Source organism: Rousettus aegyptiacus, unplaced genomic scaffold, assembly GCF_014176215.1.
Source record: "Rousettus aegyptiacus isolate mRouAeg1 unplaced genomic scaffold, mRouAeg1.p scaffold_m13_p_2, whole genome shotgun sequence".
Taxonomy (NCBI): domain Eukaryota; kingdom Metazoa; phylum Chordata; class Mammalia; order Chiroptera; family Pteropodidae; genus Rousettus; species Rousettus aegyptiacus.
Window position 1 is genome coordinate 127,620,305 of NW_023416295.1, and position 26,536 is coordinate 127,646,840.

Consider the following 26,536-nt stretch of genomic DNA (forward strand, 5'->3'; position numbering starts at 1 on the left):
TAACACCTAACATCTATTGAGAGTTCTATACCAAATAAATAATATACTTTATTTTATTTAATCTTTATGATACCTATAAGAAAAAAAACTATTTTATCCCCACTTCATGTATGAGGAAATGGAAAAGTTAAGTAATAATATAACTATGCATATGTACACACACAGACACAACCAGGCTCCTCGTCTACCAAAGTTGCTTCAAAGCCTGACTCAAATCCAGGAAGGGGTGGGTTAGTCTGGGTAACCTAAAAGACTCCAGGACAACAGCAGAACAAGTTCCTCATTTTCGAATTTTCTGAAATTTAGGTTGAGCTAATCATGACCAGGTGCTGGGAGTCAGTCAAAGAAGGGGAGGGGCAGGGAGAACAAGCAGACAAAAACAAGAAAGCAGCCTTAAGGATAAACACAGAGGAGGTGCCTAAAAATGTTCACAGACAGACACAGATTAAGGTGCAGAATAACAGAAAGGTGAGAAAAGACAGGTGATCTGGGGGCCACTGTCCTAATACTGTATACACAGGGCAGTGAGAAGAGGGGAAGTAAACTAGAAAGTTATCTCATCTCTCAGAACTCTTCAATGACAGCACAGATTTTGTTGGAGTGCAGCTGTTCAAATAAGTATTTTTAGACACCTCTATCTAGTCCTAAGGGAGTAAAGACTTAAGAGACCATACTAAGAAAAGAATCCTGCCATAAACTCAAGTACACAAAAGTTCTAACCCTACTTGAGAGAAAGGGTTTAGAGAACTGGGCATTTGAAAGGAAGGCAAAGGTAGACAAACAGGTAGGCACCGAAGCATGGCAAAGAGAAAACTTAAACAGAGAGAGGACTCAGCCTACCTGCTCACTCAAGTTTCGCTGCTCAGCACAGATCTCCAGGACACAGTTACTGGTCTGTTTAGCCAACTCTTCCAGGAAGGAGTTGCAGTGATGAAGGCCATGGTTCTTCAGATGGGGGTACTTTGGAAAAGAGGAATCACAGAAAAAATTATCATCTTCAAGACAGCCACTTCTTCATAATACTGCTCTGCTCCCCTGGCCTGAGCTACCCACTCCTTCTACAGAAGAATCTGAGACTCAGAGGGAGGACACAGTTTACACAAAGCTGAGACATTTAGGGATTCATATACCTATGTTTGTGCCCTTCTCAGGATCAAAATAACCCCTTGGAATTGTGTTTTGAAGGAATAGAAAAGAGATGTGATTAGGTTGATGACAGAGTTTGGAGCTCAAAGTACCCACCTCCTCTGGGCACATCTCATGAGTGCAGTGGACAAAGTGAGCACAAATCAGGGGGAAGGCAATGGCATAACGTAACATGTTAGGTTCCTCCAGGGTCGTAGCAAACATCTTCTCAAAGGTACGGAGATGAAAGCTGAAGATAAAAGGGAAGGAGACTTAAAACCAAGGTTTAGGAGCTAGCCCCTTTGAAACGCAGAGAATATTCATTCTTTCAACAAACATTTGTTGATATTCACCACTCCGTTCTTAAGTTTCTTATTCTTAACATAGAAAAGAACTCAAGAAATGTTACGCTTTCAGACTTTTATACTGGACCCTAGGCAAGTTTAGTGATAATCTTCTTTCCTTTCCTTGCACAAAATTTGCTATTCCTTCCTCAGAACCTTTGCATGATTTGGGCCATTCCCCCTAATATAGAAGTCCTTCTGTACTGCTAACTTATATTACTCCTAAAATTGAACACTCAGGCTCCAGAAAACTTTCTCAGATTAATTCCATGAGACTGATCTTTCCTCAACCCTAATCCTTTCAATATCATGAACTCTTTTTACACATTCTTACATCTGCCAGTATTATGTTGATGTCCCTTTCACACGTGGGTGTTATAGGTGGGTGTCCCCACCTATATTCAATATAGAGAACAGAGACAACATACTATGTAGTTTATTTGACCCCTCAAAGGGTAGAGCTATGCACAATGGTGGACATTTAATAAATTCTGAATAATACTAATGAAGACTGATTTTTATTCTACAAAGGCCCTATTTTCCAGTCCTCTCAATTATTTTCAGTTCTCCCCACTAAGCCCCCAAGTTTTGCATGTCTTTTCCAAATAACAATGTCTCAAGAATAAAAGGAAGTTCCAAAGATAACAGTAAGGAAAATATGTATTGATGAATTATCCCAGAGAAGAAAAGGCTGCGTAAAGTCTAAATGACTTCCTTTAGGAAAGAACAAAAGGGCACCAACTTCAAATTCCTACCACTAGGTGGAAGCTGGAATGAGTGAACTATAAAGGTCGAGTATCTGCCTTTAAGGAGATTTCAAAAAACCACACGACTTTTTCATTCATCTGGGGGAATTATAGTCCTCCACAGAGGCTGTGCAAGAGATCAGGTGAATTGATAAAGAGCGCCTTATCAGGACATACCAGAAAGTAGACAAGTCAGAAGTTTCCACCAGCATTTTCTCTACTGAATCCAACATTCGGGAATGAAAGACAATGAGGTTCATCACCTTGGCTAAGTCAGGGTTTTCATGCAGGTGCAGGGGAGCCTTAGCCACACTGGTGTACGCCTGTGGTTGGAGTTTGGAAAAGAGTAGAGAAGAACAAGATAAATGGGGAAAAAACAGTCTTGGAGCTACAGTTTGTCTAGGGTTTTTCCTGTCTACTTAGCAGTTTTCAATGTTGAATCACTCCATATAGCAGAGCTTAGAAAATAAAAGAGAAGGGATTGTGGGGGAGGAAGACCATTAACAGGACAGACCTACCTGTAGGCGGAACCAGTCCAGCCTCAATCCAGAGAATTCGAATTTGTCTCCATTATCAACTGCAAGAAAAACAGGAGTTTGAAAGGAAACAATAAAGCAGCACCCTATATCCAACTGCATAGAATGGTAAGATCTCTCCAAAGTTATCTGTCCATTCCCTGGCTCAAGAGATCAACAATTCTGGAAAAAAAAAAAAAAAAAAAAAAAGATGTTTACCCTCATATATACCCTGCCTCCTCCACTTCCTCCAGTTACCTTGTTTGAGATTCAGAGAGGAGAGAGTACTGACGAATGAGGACATGATGATGGACTCCTCCTCAGGACACACAGACAGGTTCTAAGAGAGAAGCTGGAATTACCGTCAAGTGGGCGACATGCAGTCAGTGTATGAAGGTAGAAAGAATTGCTAAGTGTCACAGAAAAAGCCAAGCCAGAGATGGAGGAAACCTCCTGGGTTCCCTGCCATGCTAACACTTAATTTCTCTTTATTTTTCTCTGTAGCTTCATTTTGGGGTGGGTGGCTGGGTTGCAGGGAGACTGCCAAGATTATTAGTCTTTTTTTCTTCTTTTAACAAATGTAGTGGGGAAAATTGGACTTTCTGAAATTCAGCCAGAGTGATTCCCCAGGGTAAAATGACCAGGGATCACCCTGAAATTTCCAAGGCATGATTAATTAAACATACTTGAATGGTGTCACTGAGCACAAGAGCATCAAATCTGGCCAGGTACTGAATGTGGTATTGCTGTATCACTTTGACATGTCTTCGGACAAGAGCCCTAATCTCCTCCAACAAGAAAAGCAGTTCTGCAATGCTCCTACAAAGTCAAGGATGAGAAGAGAGAGATGTATGAGATTAGAAATATGAACTGAGACAAAGAGAGTGATAACAGGGCAGAAACTGAAACCTCCTGAGGTCATTTGATGCCTCCCTGTCCCTTTTCCCAGCCCATGTGAGGTCAAGATTCTTAACTATGGCAGGTACTAACGAGTCAACATAGTCCTCAGGTGTCTTTGTCTTGGTGACATTTTCTGTGTGACGAACCAGCCAGGTGACCTCATCACGAATGAAAGACAGGGCCATGAAAGCATAAAGGACCTAAGGAGAGGACAGGAACTATGAGAATTTTAAACTTAAAAAATAGAATTAAAAAAAAATAGATTTCGAAGCACACAGAAAACTGGTATACCATAATATATATATAGATATAATTGTAGCCACACCAACAATAGTGTCCAATAAACAGAGATCCACAAAAAACTATGTGACAGAATCAGACATGTACATATATTGACATTAGCTCACAGTAAATACTCTTTCCTCCCTATCAAATTAAATTTTAGAAATATTTACTAGGCATTTATGTGATTTAAAAAAAAAGCAAATTTTATCTTCCATTAGTTCACACTCAAATAGAGGATAAAGCAAGTATACAAATAGCCAAAATACATGATATGCTATGATAATTCCAAAAATATATATATACAAAAAGTTTGGGATACTCCAGAAGATTCGAGGGAATTAGTATATCCATATACAAACAGATATCGGAAGACTCAGAAATGTAAAAACTCATGAATGCCAAGTCACCACCCACATAGAGTCTTTTATCATTTTCACCCTCCCAACATTTCATTCTCTTGCCTTGGGACCCAGTAGTCCTGGTTCATCTGTTAACACGGTTACCAGCTCCTTCACTGCCATCCGAAGAAATTGGCGTCGTTGACAGTGAAACTGGCCACTGAGAAAAAAATATGGAAACTAGAGAACATGGCCTCTCTGATCCTTAAAAGTCCTCCAAAGGCAGCACAGAAGAGAGCTGAATTTAAGAAGGGGTGTCAGGCAGAGAAAGGCTCAATTCTACCGTTAGACTCTGTGAGAAAACACAAGAATCTGCAGAGCAGCAGCAAGTTCTTGGGTTGAGGCAATAAGGCTGGCTGTACAGAAACTGGAGGTGGCTTAGGTGAGAACAAAGATTAGGAGCGATTCCTATTCCATCCCCTCTCGGAGAACCCGTTCCCCACCTTTACCTGTTCGCAATTACATGATCCTTGCTTTCCTTTATGTCTGCCACTCGCTTGCCATATCTAAGGATTGACACAAACACAACAGGGTTGGCCATGCCATTGGTTAGAGGTCTTGTCCCACCTTCTGAGTCCTCAGAGATTACAAACTACAGCCTGGGGGAGTATGTGAAACCCTCACTATCAGGATCTTTCCAAACTCTACTTTTCACCCTGGCCTGGCCTTTTAATAAGAGACTCATATAGCATAGAGACCATTCAGTTCTCTTCATTATTTTGCAGATGAAAGAAATAATACCTGGGGGGTGAGGGATGACTTGCTTAAGGTCACATAGGGTTTTAATGGCAAACCTGGGACTAGACTTGTTATTCTATGCTCCTACCTTAACACCTTCAAGACAAAGTTCTCTTCCAGATTTGAGGATAATAAAAGAAGCGTGCATAAATATGACACAGGCGCAGCTCTCAAGTAAAATAGTTACTCCAGCTCTACCTGGGGTCCTATTCTCATCCCTCACCTCTTAGAATTTAATTTATCAGTTATCCTTTTGTCACTTTAATCTCTCCCTCTCCACTGGCTTATTCTCTTCTCCCAACAAAGCAGTTCAAAGCCTTCCTTATTCTAAAAAGACCCTTACTTTCCCATGACAATCTATTAACCTTTGCCTGTTCTCCCACACCATGAAACTCTTCCAAAGAGACACTTATAGTCTTTTACTTCTTCACTTTTCACTGACCCTTGAAACCCAAAGGCCTTTGACACCAAACAAATTGCTCTTTCTAAGGCCAATATGAACTTTCAAATCACCAAATTAAATAGTCTTTTCATTATTCCTGTAATATTTGACTTTCCTCACAAGACCTCTTTTTTTTTTCTATGAGTGACCATATTACCTTAGGCTCTTTGCTTTCTATGTTCCTTATATGTCTCCTCTTGTCCTGCATCACTATTGCTATCACATTAGTTGAACTTTATAACCTTTCATTTCCCTTCACCAAACCACTCCCATATTGAACTTAGCACAGAATTAAAGAAATTTAGAGCTGGAAAGTGTCTTAATTAAATCAGGATTTAACTACACTGGCAGATAATTATTTCAACCTCTACATGGTATGATGGAAAGATAATTAAAGAGTTGAAAAATCTGGAATTATTTCCTAATTCCACCTCTTAACTGAATGCCATTGAGACTGAGCCTCTATTTTCTCATTTATATTAAAAAAAAAGATATTAATACTTACATCTGCGTATAATTATTGTGAAGATTAAATTAGATCACTTATGTCAAAGACTCCCTAAACTATAAATCTTATATGTTAGTTGTTCTTAGTGATGGGGAACTGAACACTCTTCAAACATCCCTTCTATTCCTTAAAAGCAATAATCATTTGAAAGTTTTTCTATATATCTAGATATATAGATACAGAATTCTATAGCTCCAAATCCACCTCCTATATCTTCAAATTTTATTAATCTTAAATTACTCTCTCTTAATTTTGGCAATGATTTCTTTTATGAGAATATGAAGAACAAATATTCCCATAAACTGTCAATAATATAGTTGTTTAGAGGGCAATTTGGTAAGCTATTAAAATTAGAAATAAGGCATATCCTTTACCTCAACAATTTCACTTCTGAGATTACCCTGTAGAAATGTTAATAAAGATATATGTCTAAGGATGTTCATTACAGCATTGTTTATAATTATGGTTTTTAAGAGTGGAAACAGGTCAAATATCCATCAACAGGGTATTGGGTAAATAAATTATGTTACAACCACATAATGAAAGACTATTTCACTGTTAAAAATAATAAGTCTCTGTTGGCTAATATACAAATCTATCCAAAATACAGTAAGCAAAAAAAAAAAAGCAAACTGCAGAAAATAATGTAGAATGTAGATCCACTGCTTTTTAAAAATTGCCCACATAAGGTTGAAAATACATGCACACCTTTACTTACATGTTTATATATAAACACGGGCATCTGGAAGGCATACACCAAACTATTCTGGTGTATTCTGGTGTACATTTCTGGATGTTAGTTTTGCAACTATAAAAAATAATAAAGGTATTTGACCCTTTCCTTAATCCCACACCTCTTTCTCTTTGTAGTGCTCTCTCTATTCTTCCCTTCACAGTTAAACTTCTTGAAAGAGTTACCCATTAAATTTCTTATTTGCCATTTGCACCTAAACCCACTGCAACCAAGCTTTCAACTTCTGAAGTTGTTCACAAGAAGGGTGCTAAGACCATCTGTATACTCGAATCCAATAAACATTTTTCAGTCCTCATTTTATTTGACCTTACAACATCATCTAAAATAGATAAGCAGTCCTTCCTTCTTGGAGTGTTGTCTTCCTCACTTCTGCTTTCTCTCTTCTTCTCAACATCCCTCACTGATTTCTCTGCTTCTGCTGGCCCTTAGGTATCAGTATTCCCAGATGTTCTGTCCAAGTCTCTTCTCACTCTACATGTTTTCCTTGAGCAACCTCACTACTACTATGGCTTTGATTACCATTTCACTAGTCTTTATCTGAAACCAGATCTCACTTCTAATTCAAGAACCTCAAAGTAAAAGGTCTAACATGCACCTATCCTCAGTGTCCTACAGCTACTTCAAATTCAAACTGCGCAAAACTAATTTATAATCTTTCCCCCACAAACTTGCCGTATCCATACCAGAAATCTTGACTTCATCCTCAGTTCCTCCTAATTTACTTATTTAACCTCTCCTTCTGCTTTTGTGCATCTAATCTCTTTTCTTCCCTGTAGCCAGAGTGATATTTTTTCTAAAAATGTAAATATGTTCATGTCACTCTCCTGTTTGAAATGACTCAATGATCTCTACTCTTTTTAGGACAGGTTCAAACTCCATAGAATAGAACATACGAGGCGCTGATTACCTCTCTAAATCTGTTTCAAAGTCCCCACTTTTATAACCCAGCTGCCCATGCACTGAACTACATACAATTCTTAGAACTTGACATGCTCCCTCTTGCCTCGAAATCTTGATAGTTTCTCTGCCCTAAGCAACATTCTTGCCTTTGCACAACTACACACACACACACACAATCACCTGTTTAATTCTTCAGATCTGTCTCCAGGTTTTTCTGTATCCTCCAAGGCCAGTTTAAGTGTCCTTCTAAATGCTTCCATAGCATTTTGTGTTTATACATCATAATCTCTTCCTAAATCATAACAGTTTGTCTGTTTTCCTCAATTTGTAAGCTCCCTGAAAGCAGATTCTATCTTTTCTTATTTAATAAGCATATATATATTGCACTTACAAGGTACCGCACTTTTCTATGTGCTTTATAAATAGTTATTCTTTCATTCTTCTTAACAACTCTATGAGGTAGGTCACAGAGAAGTACTATTATTATCCCCATCTTATATATGAGGAAATTAAGGTATGGAATAAAGAAGTTAAGTACTTTGCCGAAAATCACAGCTGGTAAGTGGTATGGCTGGAATTCAGACCCAGGTAGTCTGGCTCCAGAGTCCATGCTCCAATCTCTATGCTATTAATTAATATATCCCTAAAATCCAGTGATGTGTCTAGTAAATAGTAGGTATTCAATAAATATTTTTTCAATAATTAGAATTAATCTTTACTATTCATACTCAGGACACTCATGGAGATTGAAAAAGGATGTGAGGAGGAGCTAAAAATCCCAAAAGAAAATGAGATTTGCTCTCACGTCTCACCCTTTCAAACTGCTAAACAGGTCCTCAGTAACCTTGTGCACCTGTAGCACATCCTCCCGGATGAGGGTGATGTACAGGGAACCCTGCAGACACAGCTTCCACAGCTTCTGGCACTGGCCATTGGAGTTGAGGCATCCATGACAAAGAAGAAACCCAACTGCAAGTGGGTAAAACAGTACAGAAGAAGATTTCAAAACTTGCTATTCATGTAACATGCTGCTCTGTCTCTTTCCACCTGTCCCACAAAACTTACTGATAATCCAGCGCTCCATCACTTCCACAGACAGGTACTCACAGGCCATCTGTGGGAAGAGAGACCGAAGTGGTGAAGCAGTTATTTAATTGGTCTTCCCCTAAAGACCAGTAGTCAAGCTAAAATGTGAGTACCAAAACCAACTTTTATTTTACCAGACCGGATTACAGTACTTTGATAAGCCAACATCTGGGAAACCTGCCATTAATGGAGGTGAGGCACTGGGAGCGAATTGAGGAAAAAGAATATAGCTGAGAAAAGGGAAAGAAGCTTGGCATGGAAGTTAGGACAAAAAAAAGGTTTAATTTAACTTCTCTTCAACAGTTCAGATACTTTTAATAACAGGAAAGCAACATTCAAACCCTTCTCATGATTTCTCTCTCCTTCAGATTCTTTTACTACTTAAAAGATTAATCACTCAGTTAGCAATCCTCATTCATCTTGTACTATCAGCTGTGTTTTTATGACTACATGGCATATCTTCCCTACTAAACTGTAAGTTCTTTGAAGCAGGACATTGGACCCACAGTAGTTAAATAAAAACATTTACAAATTAATTGATGTCTATGCTCAGGTTCCTACAGGGCTGAATAGGTGCCTAACAACTCAGTTTCATCCATTTACTAAATTCCTTCTATGGGCAGGCACACACTAAACCTGGTCCAAATAGATCCAACCCAACCAGGATTTTTTTTTTTTTTAAGCTACAAGAGATGATCAACTTAGAGGCCGTGAGCTAAAACATTCTTAGAATTGATATTTTCTGAAAGAAGCACCCTTTCCAGAGATGACCTTGACAAAGAGAAGGCTCCAATGAAAGTAGAAAGAGGGAACTCACTGTGTCTGAATTAGTAGGGTTAATCATGGCAGGGGGTGTGCTGATGAGACTTAGAAGTTGGGCATTGCGCCACTGATCAGCGCCCTGGGTCCTTCTGAAGAAGAGAAAATACAAAGAGAGAAGGGCTCCACTCACAGCCTGTGGGGAAAACAAATGAATCCTTAATGTCGGTGATGATGAAAATATACTTTGGCCTGATGAATTCCCTACTTTGTCAGGGAACTTGCCTTAGTGTGAGGCCCAAATTCCTCTGTCAGCTTCTTCAGAGGATGGTCATACTCCAAGATCATCTGACCCAAACGGGCAAAACTGGAGTCACTGGAAGAAAGCATAGGAAAGAGGAATTACAGGCTTCCTTTAACCATGATATAAATGTGCTTGCTTGCACATAGGATAAAGATATGTGCATGGGCATTCTTTATCATCTACAAAGGTATACATACTAAACTATGAATTACATATATAGATAACGCATTCCAGGCCCAGGTATATTAAGCTATGGTAAGATAGAACCACATAATTTTGAGCAGGTGCATGAAAGTTTCTTCCTCATAAGCACCCAAAATAGGGTTGGACACATGATAGGTACTCTATAAATTCATATTGATTAGTTGTAAATCAAGTAATATGCCTGGACCCAAATCTGTATACAACCCAAAAGGCAATATACAACTCAAAAGGATATATATGCATGTGCCTAGGTAGACACACTGAAGAACACATCATGCATTGAACAATGTGCCACAGCCTACTCTTATCACTCTGGACTTCATTTTTTCAGCCCTTAGATACTTTTATTTTCACTAATGGAAGAGCACAGAATTGCAGATAATCCAAAATCCATTTACATTTGACTTCAAATGTATTATCATACATTGCTTACCTCTAATGGTTTTACCTTGCTAACATTATTCCTACCAATACGAAAAAAAAAAAATTGCCTTTTGCAATAACCTGAAAAACAGAGGGAAAGCCAGCCTAGGATTAAAAACTGATCAGAAACAATGCAAATAAGGTAATACCTCACTAGCAGATATTTAAGAGTTAACTATATATAAAGGTACAGTTGTTGTGTATGTCCTCACAAATATTCTAAGTCATTTTATTTTGCCTGCTTTGGTCATCATGTAGATTAGAGGTTCTCATATGAGAAAGTACGGTATCTATTTCCTTAGTGTCCACCCTCTACTCATAGCACCATGTATGAGATTCTTCATCTCTTATTCCCCTTAACTCACGTATGCCCGTGCATCATTTCATGGGCACAGTTGTACACGCCAATTAGTACCCGTCGATCCTCAATCCGTGACAGAAGTAAAATAACTGAGGTGTAAGTCACAATCAAGTCCAGGTAACTCCGAGTGAAGTCAAAGTTGAGACTCTACAAGGAAAATACATAGGAACCCAAGAGCAGTGAGGCCAATTCAGCCTTACTATCCCAACCATTCCAGGCAGTGCTAAATACTCTGAAAAGGGTCTGTTTAGAAGGAGGAACTCACAGGACTGAAAATTTAGGAGAAAATTGGAACAAAAATCAGGGGCCAAAAGTGAGCTCAGGTTATAAGGAGGCCAGGAAAATAGGTAGCATTTAGGGGTTGGAGGAAGTGAGATAACATTTTTGTTTAATTTTTGTATTAAATAAATCACATTGCTGATCTGCTTCACATGTAAACATACTTTAATTTTAGGACTTTTTAACAAAAGAATTATACTCCTTGAATGAATAGCCATTCATTTATTCTGTAGTATATTACATATATTATTATGTATTATATAGTCCTGGAGGAATAGCTATTCCTCCAATCCTACCCCATCCCACACAGTTCCAACTGAGATATTTTCTATGGATAGAAGAGAATCACAAAGAATCTTACAATATCAAAATGGCACTGGCAGGCATCAATGGTGTTGAGAAGTTCATATACATGATCCTAAGAGCAGAATTGGAGATGAGAGTCAATAAAGAATAAAGAGAAGATGACTTATACTACCAGAATTTGAAGGGAAGGGTATTCTCCCTTATCAGTCCAGGAAACCACTGAGTAACATAAGGGAGGCATTGCTGAATAGAGGATCTTCCTCCTTCATAAGCTATCAGTGGGCCGCTATTGTGCTTACCTTGCCGAATGCCCTTGTTTCCACAGGTACATGTCACTACTATATTATACACACTCTCCCTGATCTTATCATGCCAGTGCCTCCGTTCTCCACACACACAAAAAAAAGGTTACAAAATGAAGGTCATTTGATAGGCTGTTTCTAAAATGACAAATATCTGACTCATTTTTATTGATGAATCCCAAAGTCAATCTGTTCTTGAATTCCAGGTGCTGTTCTCAGAAATTACAAATGGGAAAACAACCCAACTTTCCATGTGTTCCTATTTACTGACCACCTATTATGTGCTAAGTTCTTACTAAGTAACTTGCATATACTTTATTTAACCCTCATTCCACGTAATTTTACCAATGTAAATCTGCAGTTTTATTGTGGACACCTCCTTCCCTCATCAGCAGCCACCCTCCAGCCTGCCCCAACCTTCAGATAAACCAGTTTAACAACCTGGTACATAGAGCAAATGGAACACTAATATGTTTATTACTGATGGGAGGGGAAAATGGAACAGTCGCATTGGGAAAAAGTTTGGCAGTTTCTTATAAAATTAAACATACACATACCATATGATTTATAATTCGACTTCTAGGTTACTTACCTAAGTGAAATAAAAACTATGCCCCCACGATGATTTGTACTCAAACGTTTATAGCGACTCACGTAAAGGCCAAAAACTGGATACAACCCAGATGTCCATCAGCAGGTAAACGGACAAACAAATCGTATCCATACAATGGAATAGTACTCAGCAAAAATAGGAAATGAATCACAGATACATGAAACCACATAGATAAATTTCAAAATTTTTATGCTGAGTGAAAGAAGCCAGACACAAAAGAATACATGCTGTATAGATTCTAATTATATGAACCTCTAGGGGGGAAAATAAATGTAATCTGGAAAGCAGATGAGAGGTTGCTTGGGGCCAGGAGTCGAGGAGGTAGAGATTGATGGGAAAAAGAAAAAGGCACAGGGATCATTTGGGGCGATGGAAATTTTCTATACTTTGAATGCGGTGGTAGTCGTTATACAGGTATATGCATTTGTCGAACATATTTAAAATGTACAGGAAAAAATGTTTCCAAATTATCTTCCCAAAAAGGCTGTATCTAAATACACATATAGGGAAACTGAGGCTAAGAGCAGTTAAGAAACTTGACCAAGATCACAAAGCTGGTAAGACATAAATAGTATCAGAATTAGAATCCAGAGCCCCTGATCTTCCCTCTATGCTACATGACTTGTAGTCCTCTGTCTAGGTCTATGCTGCCTCATTTGCTAGGAGGGTCCTTCAACAATTCCTTCATGCAACCCAATTCTCAGGAAATATAGCTGAGGTTCACTTTCAGCCACTTACACAGCCAATATCACCATAGAGGTCTTTTACTCTAAAGACAAAAATCAGAAGGAAATGGAATTAACATTTGTTGTCCTATTACTTTACTATATGCTAAACACTGAGCTAGATGTTTTACATGCATTATTTCATTTAATTCTCACAAATATCCCATATAGTAAATCTTATTTCCCCATTTTATAGTTAAAGAAACTGAGATTTTAAGAGTTTCTTGTCTAAAGTCATACATCTCGTAAGTGGTAAAGCTGAGATCTGAAACCAGGTCTGTTGGTTTACAATGCACAATACACCTCCAGTGTCTTTACAATGCACAATACACCTCCAGTGTCTCTATGTCCCTTCCTGCCCTAAATGAGCTTCACCAAACACCTTGGGCTCAGACTTTACCACTGCAGCAACCAGAAAGTGTCCTAAAATCTTAGTTGGACCCCAACTTTCCTAGAAAGAGGCTTTTTTAAATATGCTTTCAGCATTCTTTCTACTATCTCCACTACTGCCTACCTTCTTCTTAATCACTACTCTCAATTCCAAGATTATTAACCTTTGACCTGACCCTTCTACAGACCTTACAGTCTTCCATTTCCCACTTCTCTCTTCATTGTGTGATCTGATGAATGGCCTGAATTAGCTCCCTAGGGTAGATGCAGGGCACCCAAGGCAGGATCCCATGCTTTTGTGTCATCTGAAGAAATATTATAATGCCAACACTAACTCGGATTGCACAGATAGCTAAAATTTGTGTTATTTCTTGAATGCTTTAAAAATACATGTTCATTACCAAAAAAAACAATACAGACCAGTATAATTTTAATTAGTTTTTAAAACCGCTCATAATCCCACCAATCAGAAGTTCTAATCTTCTGTATATGCATGTTTATCTATATAAATATACATTTTAGGGACATTTTATGTCTTAAGTTAAAATGTATGTAATTTGCTTTTACACTAAAGGACATGTGAAGAACATTTTTCCATGCCAATTAATATATATATATTATTTTTAACAGCTGTTTTAACAGCTGTATTCATTTATAGACATACACTGACCTTTTAACAAAACTAGATATATCGATTATCAAGTTGTCACATCAAAAATAATGCAACAAAGTATATTCTTGTATATATACCTTTGTGCATTTATTTTATCGTTTCCTTAAGACAAATTTCTAGAAGTCAAATTGCTACATTAAAAAGTACGTACTTTTAAGATTTTTGAAACACATTATCAATCTGTCCCTTCAAAAATATTGTACTAAATAGTTTTAGGTTGTTTACATTTACAAAAATAATACATGCTCATTGTTTAAAACTCAAATATGGATGTGGTTCCGTAATGTAGCGGTTAGCGCATCTGCTTTACATGCAGAAGGTCCTGGATTTGCACCCCAGGGGAGCCGTGGTGCATATTCTATGGCCATGCCACCCCGAACAAGCCCAATGTCTGATCTGAGAAGCTAAGCATGGTTGGGCCTGGTTAGCACTTCGATGGGAGACCACCTAGGAAGACTAGGTGCTGTAGGCATAAATAAGAATAAATAATAAAAAATAAAAATAAAAAAATAAAACTCAAATAAAATATTATTCATGTAGTGTTGCTACCAAACTCTGTTAACAGTCAGACAAATCGAGGGATATGCTCAAAAACAATAGTCTGAAAAAAAAAAATAGTCTGGACTCTTCAAAAAGGTCAGTGTCACAAAAGACAAAAAAAAGGCTGGAAATTATACTAGATTAAAGAACAGAGACATGACAAACCCAATGTATGATCTTTGAGACAACTAGAGGAATATGAATATGGACTACATATTAACTAATAATATTGTAACAATTTTACATTTCCTGAGTATGATAATTGTATTAGGATTATATAAGCAAATGTTCTTAGCAGATGTATGCTAAAGTATTGAGGAAGGGAAACATCATGATGTCTGCAACTAACTCAAATGGTTCAAGCAAAAAAGTAAAGATAAACAAATGCGACAAAATACTAACAACTTAAAAATCCAGTAGAAGAGTAGAACAATATTAAATATACTACACTTGGAATTTTTCAGTAAATTTGTAATAAAGTATTGGGGAATAATATTTAAAATTTTAACTCAAATAATACAAAAACATATAGTTTAAGAAAGTAAAACCAATCATAATACATTCCTAAAGGTAGTTATTTTTCAGTTTAATGTATAATATTCCAAATCTTTCCTATGTATATACTAACACTATGTGTAGTATATAAGTTTACGTATCTTTTAAAATATATATATAATTGTATCATACACTATTCTGCAACTTATTTTCATTTAACAATACAACTTAGATATCCTTATATTAGTACATTTTATTTTTTCAAGAAACAGTATTAAGCAACATAAATGAACATTTATTAAAGATGGAATAGCCTCAGAAGGACAATACCTACACTGGGGACATTGGCTAGAGAGAGCTCACCCGAAATTCCATGACATCCACAAATGACTGGTAGTAATTGGTGAGGAATCTAATTATCTCAGCTTTTTCCCGATGTACTGGTCCTAACTGTTGCTAAGAGAAACATAAAACAAATTTTTAAAAGTAAGAAGACAAGTCATCAAAATAACCCAAGAAGAATAGGAGTTATGCCTAAAACATTCTTAAAGACAATTGAAATACACTGACAGAGGAAGCTGGAAAATCTTCAGTGCTCTAAAGGTCTTTAAACAGAGGAGATTATCTAGGAGGTAGGATTGTTGCATGAGATCCTGACTAGATACAGAATTCTAAAGGAGAGGGGATTTCAAGTTCCTTAGAGGTTTAATAAAGTTGAAAGAAGCAGAATGAGAAGATGTTACAGGTAAGATAGTAAGAAATCTAGTGCCAACATTTCATAAGGGAGAAGTAAGGGATATCCCATCAGACACATAATTCTAAAACAATTAGCAAGGAAAAACACTGAGTGGGAAGCAGGAACAATAAAAAATTATATGTACCCTGCTGGATTGATAGAGCTCTCTCTCTTCAAAGACAGCTTATGAATTAGGTTCTCTTATGACTCTTGTAATGGGAAAAGGGGGCAATGTTTGCTCCCACTTACCCTGAGAGAATCCCATCTTATCTCATAATTCTCAAGACTCCAATGACCTAAAGCCCTGTGATTGAGCCTAGGAAAACTAAAGAAGGCATTCATTCCCTGCCAAGTTGAAAGAAAGGCAGTCAGAAAGGAGAGTGTAAGCCATTCAAGCATAGTGTTATTTCAGAGAAGGAGAGAAGAGAGACCCCATTCTCACCGTGCTGTTTCGGACATCTATGTTAGGAAATTTCTTGTTGATGTACTTGAGAGATGATTCCATGGACTTTTCCAGTAAAAAAGGTGGCTTGGATTTGGAGTCTGAACATGTCTGCACAGATAAACCACACTATATTTCAACCCTTTCTCCTGCCCCTCAGAAACATACCTCTTCCTGTATCATTCATTCTCACACATTTCTCTTAAGAAAAGGAAATCTGGGAATTCATCATAAAAGTATAGAGTAGGTCAGGAACAAGTTCCAGGACATTAAGCCAACTATCAAAACGGCTAAATAACCCAGGCATCTTGTCTTGTCATGTAAAGCTTAATGTCTGCTTGGCCCCAGCACAAAGAGGAAGCTTTCCCCACCCCTCAGCTGAAGCCGGAAGGAGTAAGAAAAGCAGCTGCTCAGCAGTTAAGACTGTATGAGAGACTCGGTGTCATAATTATGTCCATTATATAAGTAAATCAATCCAAAGAGCATTTACAGGAGACATGGGGGCAAAGAAACCATGTTCTTGGTGATTTGTTTTATTAAAAAATGCACAAAATTTCCCTCCCAAGTCCACTATTTTCTCTTCCAGAAACTCCCCACTTGCACCCCTGTCTTTATCTCTTTACTCCCCCTACCACCAGCTTCTCTCAATTCCACAGTTCCTATCCTAAACACACAAATACAACATGAACTGTCTCAGACTCTAAGTACTTCGCAAGGCATCTACCCTTTTTTTAAATGTAAATATTGAAGCTATTTTTTCCTTTTTGGGAAGTACTTGTATGGAAGTTTTTGCTGAGACTCAACTTTGGATATCTGATTCACAGTGTGGGCAGTCAGCAATAAACAATAAGACCCAGAATTCTAGACCCCAGACCACTATCTAAGTGACTCATAACACAATTGTTTACTACCCGCCCTAACCCCCATCACAGCAGAAAACAGAGTCCCTCGTTGGGGTGAGAATCATACATAGAAAGGGGAAGCCCTAAAAAAAAAAGCCTTGTTTTTTGCTTTGCCTATGTAATCCAAGTGACTGAAGGCCAGTTAAGCCAGCAGGAAAGAGAAGAAAGTCTAACTGCTGGACCTGGCAGCCTCAGTGTTCCCTATCTGACTACTGCCGGAATAATTAGTACTAGTCCAGTTGCTCATACTTACCTTTTTGATGTTATACATACGGATAAGAACCCCCTGACCTCGATCATTCAGGATAGTGAGCTTTTCTGCTAATTTATGCTGGTAGGCAGAGGTCAAAGACATGATGGCCACTGAGAGAGCCGAACATCCAGATAGCAAAGCCTGATCTCCCCAAATACTTTCAGTTTGGGTGGGGACACCCTCTGGGTAAAGGGACTCAGCCTGGTTGGTACGCTGGTCTTCCTGTTGCCTTTACTATTGGCTCATGGGTAAAAGCAGTCATTACAGCTCTGAGGACCTCAGAATCTTTCTTGTGCTTCCTCTTGTGCTGCACAGTCAGCAGGGGAGACTTCCTCTTTCTAGCTGTGCAGCTAAGACTGTAAAATGGGTGAACTAAAACTGAAATGGGTGGAGATGGGTGAGAAAGATAGGCTTTCAAGGCTCTTCACAGTCTGGCACCAACCCTTTTGGCCTTACCCCTCACTAGTGTCCTATATAAAATTCTATACCAGACAAACAAGTATTGGCCACCCCGCCCCCATACACTTTTATACTTTCTCTCTTTTATATCCCAATTAAGAATGCCTATGTTATTCTCTCCTGAACCTTAGGCCCATCCATCCTTTAGGGTCCAGATTAAGTCCCAGCTCCTCCTAATTACCCCATCCAATGTCAACATATTCCTTGTCATATTTTTAAATACATGTCTTATCTCCCCCAACTACATCATAAGCTCCTTAATGATAAGAATTGTATCTACTACTTCTTTATATCCCTCACAATGCTCTAGTATAGTGACTCTCAAAGTGTAGTCATATAAGCTTTACCTGGAAACTTTTTAGACATACAAATTCTCAGATCCACTGCAGACCTAATGAATCCAAAACTCTGGGGTAGGATCCAGCACTTCGTTTTAACAAGTCTCGAAGTGATTCCAAAGCACTCTCAAGTTTTGAGAATCACTGCTCTAGTCAATTGATTCTAAAAGGTGTTCATGAAACTGAGATCAATCCCTATCTCCTGAGATTTGGGTTGGTAGGTCTGCATTGGGTTCCAGAAGTCTGCATTTATAAGAATCCTAGGAGGTTTTGGTAAAAGTGTTTCATCAGACATGTATTAAGAAATGCTGATCTAGATAGAACACCATCTCCTGGACACAGCCACTCAATAAATATGCTAGTTTATTTGTTGAATCATTAAAACTAAATTGGGAAATAGGCCCCATGAAGAAGAACCAAATTAACTGAAAATTAACAAGGAGAAATAAACAGACTTTAATCTTAGAAGATTGGGTGAATTTTAGCACTAAAATATTCTTGCCATTCCAACCAAGCTATAACTCCCTAGCTCAAGAAAACCAACTCACTTTCAATTGTCTTTCAAGGCAGACAGTCCTCAGAAAAATTCTAAATCAAACAGAGTTGTCTTCATAGCTACTTCCTTTCCAATGCTTTTTCCTCACTTTTAAAACATTGCCACTTTCCATATCCAGGGCTCTGACAATGTCCCAGTATATCCTGAGACATAGGGAGCAGGGAGCTGACTAGCATTACTATTTAAGAAACTTAACATGTTTGCTCCCAAGAGAAAGTATTTTTTTAACAAAACAGGAAGATGTCAATGCTTAACACATGAAATTTCAAACATCTCTAAGGGAAAATTTGCATGTCTGGAAAACAGAATCTGCCTTCCAGTTTATTTAGTGTGTTGTGTCCTTAGAAAGCTATGTGCCTGGCATTAGATGATACTGGTCCTGAAGATCTGAATCATTTGCTGTTATCAAAGAAACCCAGGCTCCACTAAAGAGATTTGTGGGATTTCTACTGGTCTTTCACCTTGATGGGAGAGAATAAAGAGCAAGCAGTAAGATACCAACATCTAGGAAGCTGAGCAGCAATGTAACAGCAGCCTTCTTACAGGTTTGTATAGTTCTATTGAATCTTCCTCACTTACATTTCTTATCCTCATCCTGAAAATTGTGCTGAAGAACTCTCCATACCAAGACAATCTTATTTTCTACTGTCTCCCAATATGTACTTCCCTACCCAGTAGGGACCATGTTCTCAGTCTACTGTGTATATGCTATATTCATTTCTGCCTTTCTCACCTATACATGCTTTCCATCTTGTTGATTCAAATCTAGTCAATCTTCTAGATCTAGCTCAAATATAGTGCCAAGGCCAGCATTTGCTGAACTCCTACACACTTGTCTATACCACATACTTTACATCTAAATTAGGGTCCACCTTTAATTTCCCATTTCATACTATATTGCCACCCCCACTGAACTGTAAGATTGCTAGAGCCTGAAAACACTTATTTGCCTGTACTTGGTATATTAGAAAAGCCTAAATTTTGGCATCAGACAGAACTTTGGGTTCAAACATACTTGAGTACAGTGGACTGAGACTTACAATTTAAATTCTAAGAGCCCAGGTTCTAGAGCCAGATAGCTTGAATTCACATCCCAACGATCACTTACCAGCTCAGTTTTACAAACCAGTTTCCCTGTCTATAAAATGAAGATAAAACTGTTAATGTTCCTATCTCATAAGGCTATCTTAAGTATGAAATAAGTTACTGCATGTAAAGTGATGACCTAGCTATTTACTTTATATCAGGTACTTTTATAAGTGTTTTACATGTATTACCTCAAATAATAATGGTACTCAAACACGTACTAGCTTTGTAACTTTAGGCTATCACCACTGAGTTGGTTTCCTAATCTATGAAATGGTGGTCATTCTTCATACAACTATGGAAGTGATTAAATTATGTGGTGTACATAAACATTTGGTTCAAGACCTGTGCATTGAATTAGGAATGCCAACAATACTTTTTTTTTTAGTGTATATGAGCTTGTCACTTTCTGTGGAATTCTATTTGGCACTCCGTAAAGAAAAAGGCCAGGTTTAAAAATGGGATTAATCGTGCCAATTGGTAGTCTTTAGAGAAACTGCATCAAAGAGATCATGTGGCAGTTCCTCCTGGAAACCATCTAAAGGTAGTTTAATTACCCCAGAGCAGACCCTAGTAACCTTAGCTACAAATCAGAATCCCCTGTGGAACTCTTTTACAGCCACAGTTAGCCAGACTCCATTTGTGAAGATTCTAACCCAGTAGTTCTGGAGTGGGGTCAAAGGATCTGTCACTTGAAAAGTACTCAGTGTTTCTCACACACAAGAGAACCACTTCTCCAAGACTTAACTATAACATCAAAAACTTCCAACCTCTGAAAAACCATAGAACATACGGTGGGAGAAGAGGAATTGAGTAGCCTGAGCAAAAAGTTGATTGGTATCACTTGACTAAAGGTACTATGCTTTCCCTCTCCTTAAATTTCAGCTATTTGCCTTGTTTTGCCCTTACAGAAGAATTGTTTCTATCATCAAGTGATTCTTTCCTTTGGACTCTTGAGAGAAATGCTTCAAGAATAAGGTAGGTGTCAAGATCCTTTAGTGTCAAGGTAGCATCAAGATCTTGCCAAAGCTAACACGTATTAAACCAGATGGCCTTCATTATAGTCTTGGCCTCCCTACTCGGATAGTCCACTATCAATAGTTAGGTGAATAATCCAAAGCTGTCAATTCTCCCTATCTATTCTGAAACATTTTTGTTTATTAAGACCAGCCCTTATGAACCTGGTCAAACTTGATACTTTTCTAGGCTGCTAACTAAAATAAGGGTTTGGGGTTATCCGAGGACCACATTGAGGTATTAAGGCCCTTTTCCCATTATGTTGAAGAATCTAAAGATAACTGCATACAATATTGGATTATACTGCAGCTTTTATTTTCCAGAGAGCCAATTCACTTCATAATAAGTGTTCATGGCTCTAATATAATCATTAATATGCAGCGTGAGCTTTAAAGAACCACCCTGGCTTGTGTTCTTGAAAGGAACCTGAGTCTAAATCCCTGGACTTAGCCACCTAAATGCCCTCAGGAAAATCTGGCATTTAACAGTCTAGTTCTGTGCCCTTCCTCCATGCCCTAGGCATGATGCAAAGCATAATTGAAATGGACAACTCTAGGCACTTTTCTATCCCTGCTGCTTATGCCAGTCTGCCTTGATCTTCTTTTTCCCCCTTGTCAGACTATGCTGCCCCTGCTTTGCAGAAATCTCAGCTGCAGCTGTTGCCTGGAAACTTGGGAGTCATTGAAGTGAATGTTTGCTAGGATAGCTAAAGACAGCTAGCCATAACGGAAAGTAGGCCTCCTATTGGCAGTAAAACGCAGAAGATTTGAGATGGTATATTCTTAGTTCACTTCTGGGAGCCTTCATATGTTAATACCTACAACTTTAATGACTTCAGACTAGCATTCTCAGAAAATTATAAAGTAGTATGAACTTGAACATGGAACTTACTGTTCATTCTTCTGATCTGCTGTCCCCAAAAGTAGCTATGCTGATCTATCTGACAAGTAGCATCTTTGTCTGGCAAAGAGGTTAATTTAGACAGGTTTGGAGAAGAGATGGAAGGGAACGATGCTGAACAGTAAAAAAACCAGGTGCTCCAGCCATGCTTTCCCCATCCCTCAAGCTTATTGGTGTTAAAACTTCATCTTACCCCAGTACTGTGAGTTTACCAAGGAGTCCTTCCTGTTCAATACTCTGTTTGGGGGTAAAGCACTCTATTTAAAACAACCTATAAAACTAAAAATATGTACAAATGTTAGTTTTCAGTCTTCCAAGGTACATAAGCAGTTAATTTCTTCTATTATATACTGGCTAAGCCATTGCTTTTGTTATTATATCTTTCATACCACTTTTCTTTTGAGAACAGAAAATAAGCCTATGTCAAGACCATCTGATCTTAAATGGCAACATTTTCTCTGCCAACTTATGGTTTCTGTTGTTTAGGCCTCATGGAGCAAGAAGCCTTAGAAATATGTCCTTATGACCCAAACCACAGGATGCCAGCTAGCAGGTTACAATACCACCTGGCCTCATGTAGAAAGGTAAGTTTTCCTCATAAGAACCATTAAGTCACTGGAGGGAGAAAAATTAGCTCAGAATACAAAAAGTTAAAGACTTAAAAAAAAAAAAAAAAAAAAGAACAAGTTTCTGACCATAGCAACTAGCTGTTCTTAGTGTTGGAACATGGTATGTCTTCAGCATTTCCAGAAATGAATGGAGGGTGGGATACAGGCAAAACTTAACAGCCATTTAATGAGAACTTTTCCTTTTAGAAAAATCCAAAGATAGCTAAAAAGATGGCTAACTGCAAATATAATGCTTGTCATGTAGTCCCAATCAAAAAGCTCAAGGAACATGAGTCTAACTGTCTCAGTAGAACTGCCATCGATGAAGGTAAGTTTTTTTTTTATTTGGGAGGCATATAAGTGGCATCAAGATCTATTGCTCCATGATCTCCATATTTCATAGTTATGGAAGTCTTGGCCAAATGAGAGGAATGAAAAATAAAAACACATTTCTACTCTGCTTCTATAACTTCCGGTTTGCTTTATTTCAGAGCCATTTAATCTTCCAAAAGTTATTACTCCAAATTTGAAACCAAATGAAAAACTTCCTAGTGTTCCCAATCAGATTCCTGACCCTGACATCTGGAACATAGGTGAGCAAGGGTGAAATGGTGAACACAGTCATAAACGAAGGCTTGGATCCTAAGTCCTTCATAGCTAATAAGTACTGCAGCTCTAACAATTACCTTACTACTCCTCCCACAAAATCTTTCACCAAAACAATCAAAATAGTAAATCTGAGAATTCATCTGTCTCTGAAGGGGCAACCCAGTAAAAATAAATCTTAATTAAAATCTAAATTCACTTATGACAGTTAAAAGTCTTCTTATCTTACCTATACCTGGTCACTGTCCATAAACAAAATTAATGGTTTTAAACCAAAACTTGTAATCTAGAAGGCTGGGATTTATCCTATCTTAAGTAACACCCTTTCTCTAAGATGCAACATGTTATAATAGAGAACTCACTAGATTTCAATCAGATCTAGGTTCAATACCTGCTCTGGCCTAGAGGAAAGTTACTTCTCAAACACATCTTCCTCATCTATAAAAGGAAAAATATCTGCTTCATCATGTAGATTAATAATAAATTAAGATTTTGTATGTTAGAGGAATGCAAGCTCCTTTAACAGATAAAGTCCAGACTGTATTAATATCATGGTTTACTACAACAGAAATTTCCTCATATACAATCCCAGTACAAGTATTTGGTGGGGGTGGTGATTTGAGAACATAGGCTCCTTTCATCTTGCAACTGTCACCTTTCACACTTAGCTTCTCAAGCTGTCAAAAAGAGAGAATGGAAAAGGTGTAGTTGCCTCTTAACCATGTCAGCCCAAAAGAGAAAACTTGACTCACATTCCATTGACAAAACTAGTCACATGACCATACCTAAAAGTAAAGGAGGTGGGAATGCAGCCTCTGGCAGAGCAGCCACTTCCCAGTAACAACTATGAAAAGGAGACTCAAATCTCTGCTGCCAACTAGCCTCTGCAACAATATAAAAATGCTTAGTACATGTGTTACTTTTTCCTCCTTTTCCTTCATTCTAGATAACACACATCATTCTCCTTCATTTGTTCTGAAGACATTTGCTCCCAAAATGCTGGTTTGTGAAAGGTAAGATAAATTATCTTATAGAAGTTATTGGAAGAGAGAACAGAATACCTTTAAGTTGGACACTCAAATTGAGATGGCCACTAAATATAGGCATAGCAGATACCTAAGCTTCAATTACAAATTTTGAAAGAGCATTATTTGTGAGCTCTGAGTACTCCCATTTCTCCTTCTAAGACTCCACTTAGGACTTTAATCCATCAAGGACTTGATTACACTAGGTTCTTGATTCTGTGTAAGAGTTTCAAAGAATGAAAAACCAATTCTTAAAATGATGAAAGGGAAAGAATTAGTATACTGTACATGAACCAGGTCAGGACCCCCAACCAAAGAAGCCTGAAGGGCACATCCAGCAGTTATAGGAGCCAACAATTGAGTAACCCATGACATACACAAGAAGGGAAGGTGCAGAGGAACTATATAAAACAGAAGCTAACACAAAATCAGTAAGTCCTACTATGATATTTAGTAATGTCAACTATTTTTGATAGTTACTTTAATCTCCTGGAACTGGTTAACTAAACTAATTCTGTAGTTCTGGTTTTCAACTAACTTTCCTCTTTTGGTCATCCCTTACAGTGACCCAAGAGACATAAAAAAAGAGACTATGGATGATAAACATCCTAATAATCATAAGTCCTGGAGAAAAGGTAGATTAACTTTTTAAACTAATATAGTTTTAACATATATTAACAGAGTACTTAATATATTAATGTAGTTTTTATTAATAACACAAATATTATATTCTAAATCTTCAGAGATTCTTAGACAACTTACGACTTTTCTTCTTTAAAAAATAAATAATATTTTCTATTCTAAAATATCCTTCCCCTCACAATAGAAGAATTCAAGAAATGTCCTGATAGTTTGAAATCAGAATTTGGGGAAAGAGCTGTCTGAAATTCTATTTGAAATGCTACTAACGTATATCAAGCTTAGGTCCTCCATAAAAACACTTGCTATCAAAATGGTACTACCTCAATGTTCTCTTTCTACCCATAGGTCAGAAAAACTGATGGAGAGGTTGTGGATGAAAAGACAGCAGATAGAAGATGTACTATTAAACCTTTTTTTAAAACTTTGGAAAAATCCTGTCAGGTTTTAGGTAACAACTACTGTCATTATTGCCATCTTAACACGTTTTTATTTATTTAAATAGGGAATATTTTTCCTATGACAAGATTCATTTCGGTTTTTATTCTTTTTTTCATACCCTCATTTGTCACTCAAAAGGCTAGAGAGTTTATTTGCCTATTTTCCTTAGTAGGAGAAATACAGTCACTGTGTGAGCTATAATGCTATTCCTTAATTAGGTTCTTTATCCTCCAATTTTTTCTCCTACCTCCAACTCATTTACTATACATATGACCATGAGATCAAGCTTCTTCAATCAATTTTCTGCACAAACCTTCCATCGCTTCTCGGCCTTTTTGCTAAGATCAAGTGTAGTATCTATACAAACCTTCTATACTTAAAGGATATAATTTTTATGACAAGCTGAGTTTGGAACATGGCTCCATATCTACATAACTCTGTGGAAATCAGTTTACTTCCATCTTGAATATGCCTTATTCTTTCTCACTCTGTTCATTATAAAATGTCACCACCCCTTTGCCCTTTAACCAAATTCCTAATCTAGCTTTTTTGAAAGGCCAATTTTTAATCCTCACCTCATTTAAACCTTTCCTGTCTCCAATCTCAACCATAGCATAAACCTTCATGAGGGAAGCCAGAATCATATGCTGCTGTATATTTGCTATACCACTAGCCTGGTGCTGTGCATCTAGTAGATATTCAAATACTTGATGCTTAAACTGAACCAAGACACAATTTACAACAGGACAAAAATTAGTTCCTCTTAACTTGTAAATTTTTAAATGCAACTAGCTAATTTTAAAATAATGACTTGGTTTTTACTAGTTTACTGATTAGTTCAGGTATATTTAGACTTAAGAGTTAAAAGCAAAAGTTGTAGTCAAGTGAATATTTTTATGCCCTTAGGAGTCTTATCTTTACCTAAGTATTCTCTAGATCCTTTTTCAAATGATTTTTTTCTTCAGTTAAAGCAGAAAATAGAATGGATTAAAATGAGACACTTATATTATCTAGCACATTCTAATATACTTTGTACAAAGGACTACTGACTTTCTCCCTTAATTTACATAATATAATTATCTATGGACTAAGGCCTTACACATATTTTTAATTTTTAAAAATTACACTTTGGTATATTAACACCAGACTATATAAAAACAAAAGAATGTATGAAAAAATGGTCCAAAAAAGGATATAGTTTTTGACAAGCTGGGTTTGGAACATGGCTGCATATCTATGTAAAGATATCTTCCTTTATCACATTTTAGATATATGGAATCTTCTCCTAAAAAATGTCATGCAACCTTAATTGGGAGACTGCATAAGTTTTCTTCCAAACCAGGATACTCCAGAGCATAAAAGGGGGGAGTAATAATTATCCTGGGATAACCAGACAAACCAGGTCAGCCGCCT

General features: G+C 37.5%; 1 protein-coding gene and 1 pseudogene across 2 annotated transcripts in view; one reads left to right on the plus strand and one right to left on the minus strand.

Moving 5' to 3' along the window:
* Positions 1-17,621, minus strand: part of NCKAP1L (NCK associated protein 1 like) — a 41,763-nt gene extending 24,142 nt beyond the window's left edge. Inside the window, exons 1-18 of one of the 2 annotated variants that reach the window (XM_036236501.1) lie at positions 17,449-17,621; positions 16,294-16,404; positions 15,479-15,565; positions 11,433-11,489; positions 10,797-10,939; positions 9,786-9,876; positions 9,559-9,696; positions 8,721-8,769; positions 8,468-8,624; positions 4,763-4,819; positions 4,377-4,473; positions 3,721-3,830; positions 3,417-3,549; positions 2,989-3,070; positions 2,734-2,792; positions 2,393-2,538; positions 1,243-1,375; positions 841-960 (exon numbers count right to left, since the gene is read on the minus strand). In XM_036236501.1, the coding sequence (XP_036092394.1) occupies positions 841-960; positions 1,243-1,375; positions 2,393-2,538; positions 2,734-2,792; positions 2,989-3,070; positions 3,417-3,549; positions 3,721-3,830; positions 4,377-4,473; positions 4,763-4,819; positions 8,468-8,624; positions 8,721-8,769; positions 9,559-9,696; positions 9,786-9,876; positions 10,797-10,939; positions 11,433-11,489; positions 15,479-15,565; positions 16,294-16,404; positions 17,449-17,550 (1,872 nt within the window). In that variant the 5' untranslated portion in view covers positions 17,551-17,621. Of the gene's footprint in view, positions 1-840; positions 961-1,242; positions 1,376-2,392; positions 2,539-2,733; positions 2,793-2,988; positions 3,071-3,416; positions 3,550-3,720; positions 3,831-4,376; positions 4,474-4,762; positions 4,820-8,467; positions 8,625-8,720; positions 8,770-9,558; positions 9,697-9,785; positions 9,877-10,796; positions 10,940-11,432; positions 11,490-15,478; positions 15,572-16,293; positions 16,405-17,448 lie in introns of both variants that reach the window. The other variant, XM_036236500.1, reaches the window with a different exon arrangement.
* Positions 17,622-25,441: 7,820 nt separating this feature from the next.
* On the plus strand, positions 25,442-25,583 carry LOC118614423 (annotated as a pseudogene).
* Positions 25,584-26,536: the final 953 nt, after the last annotated feature.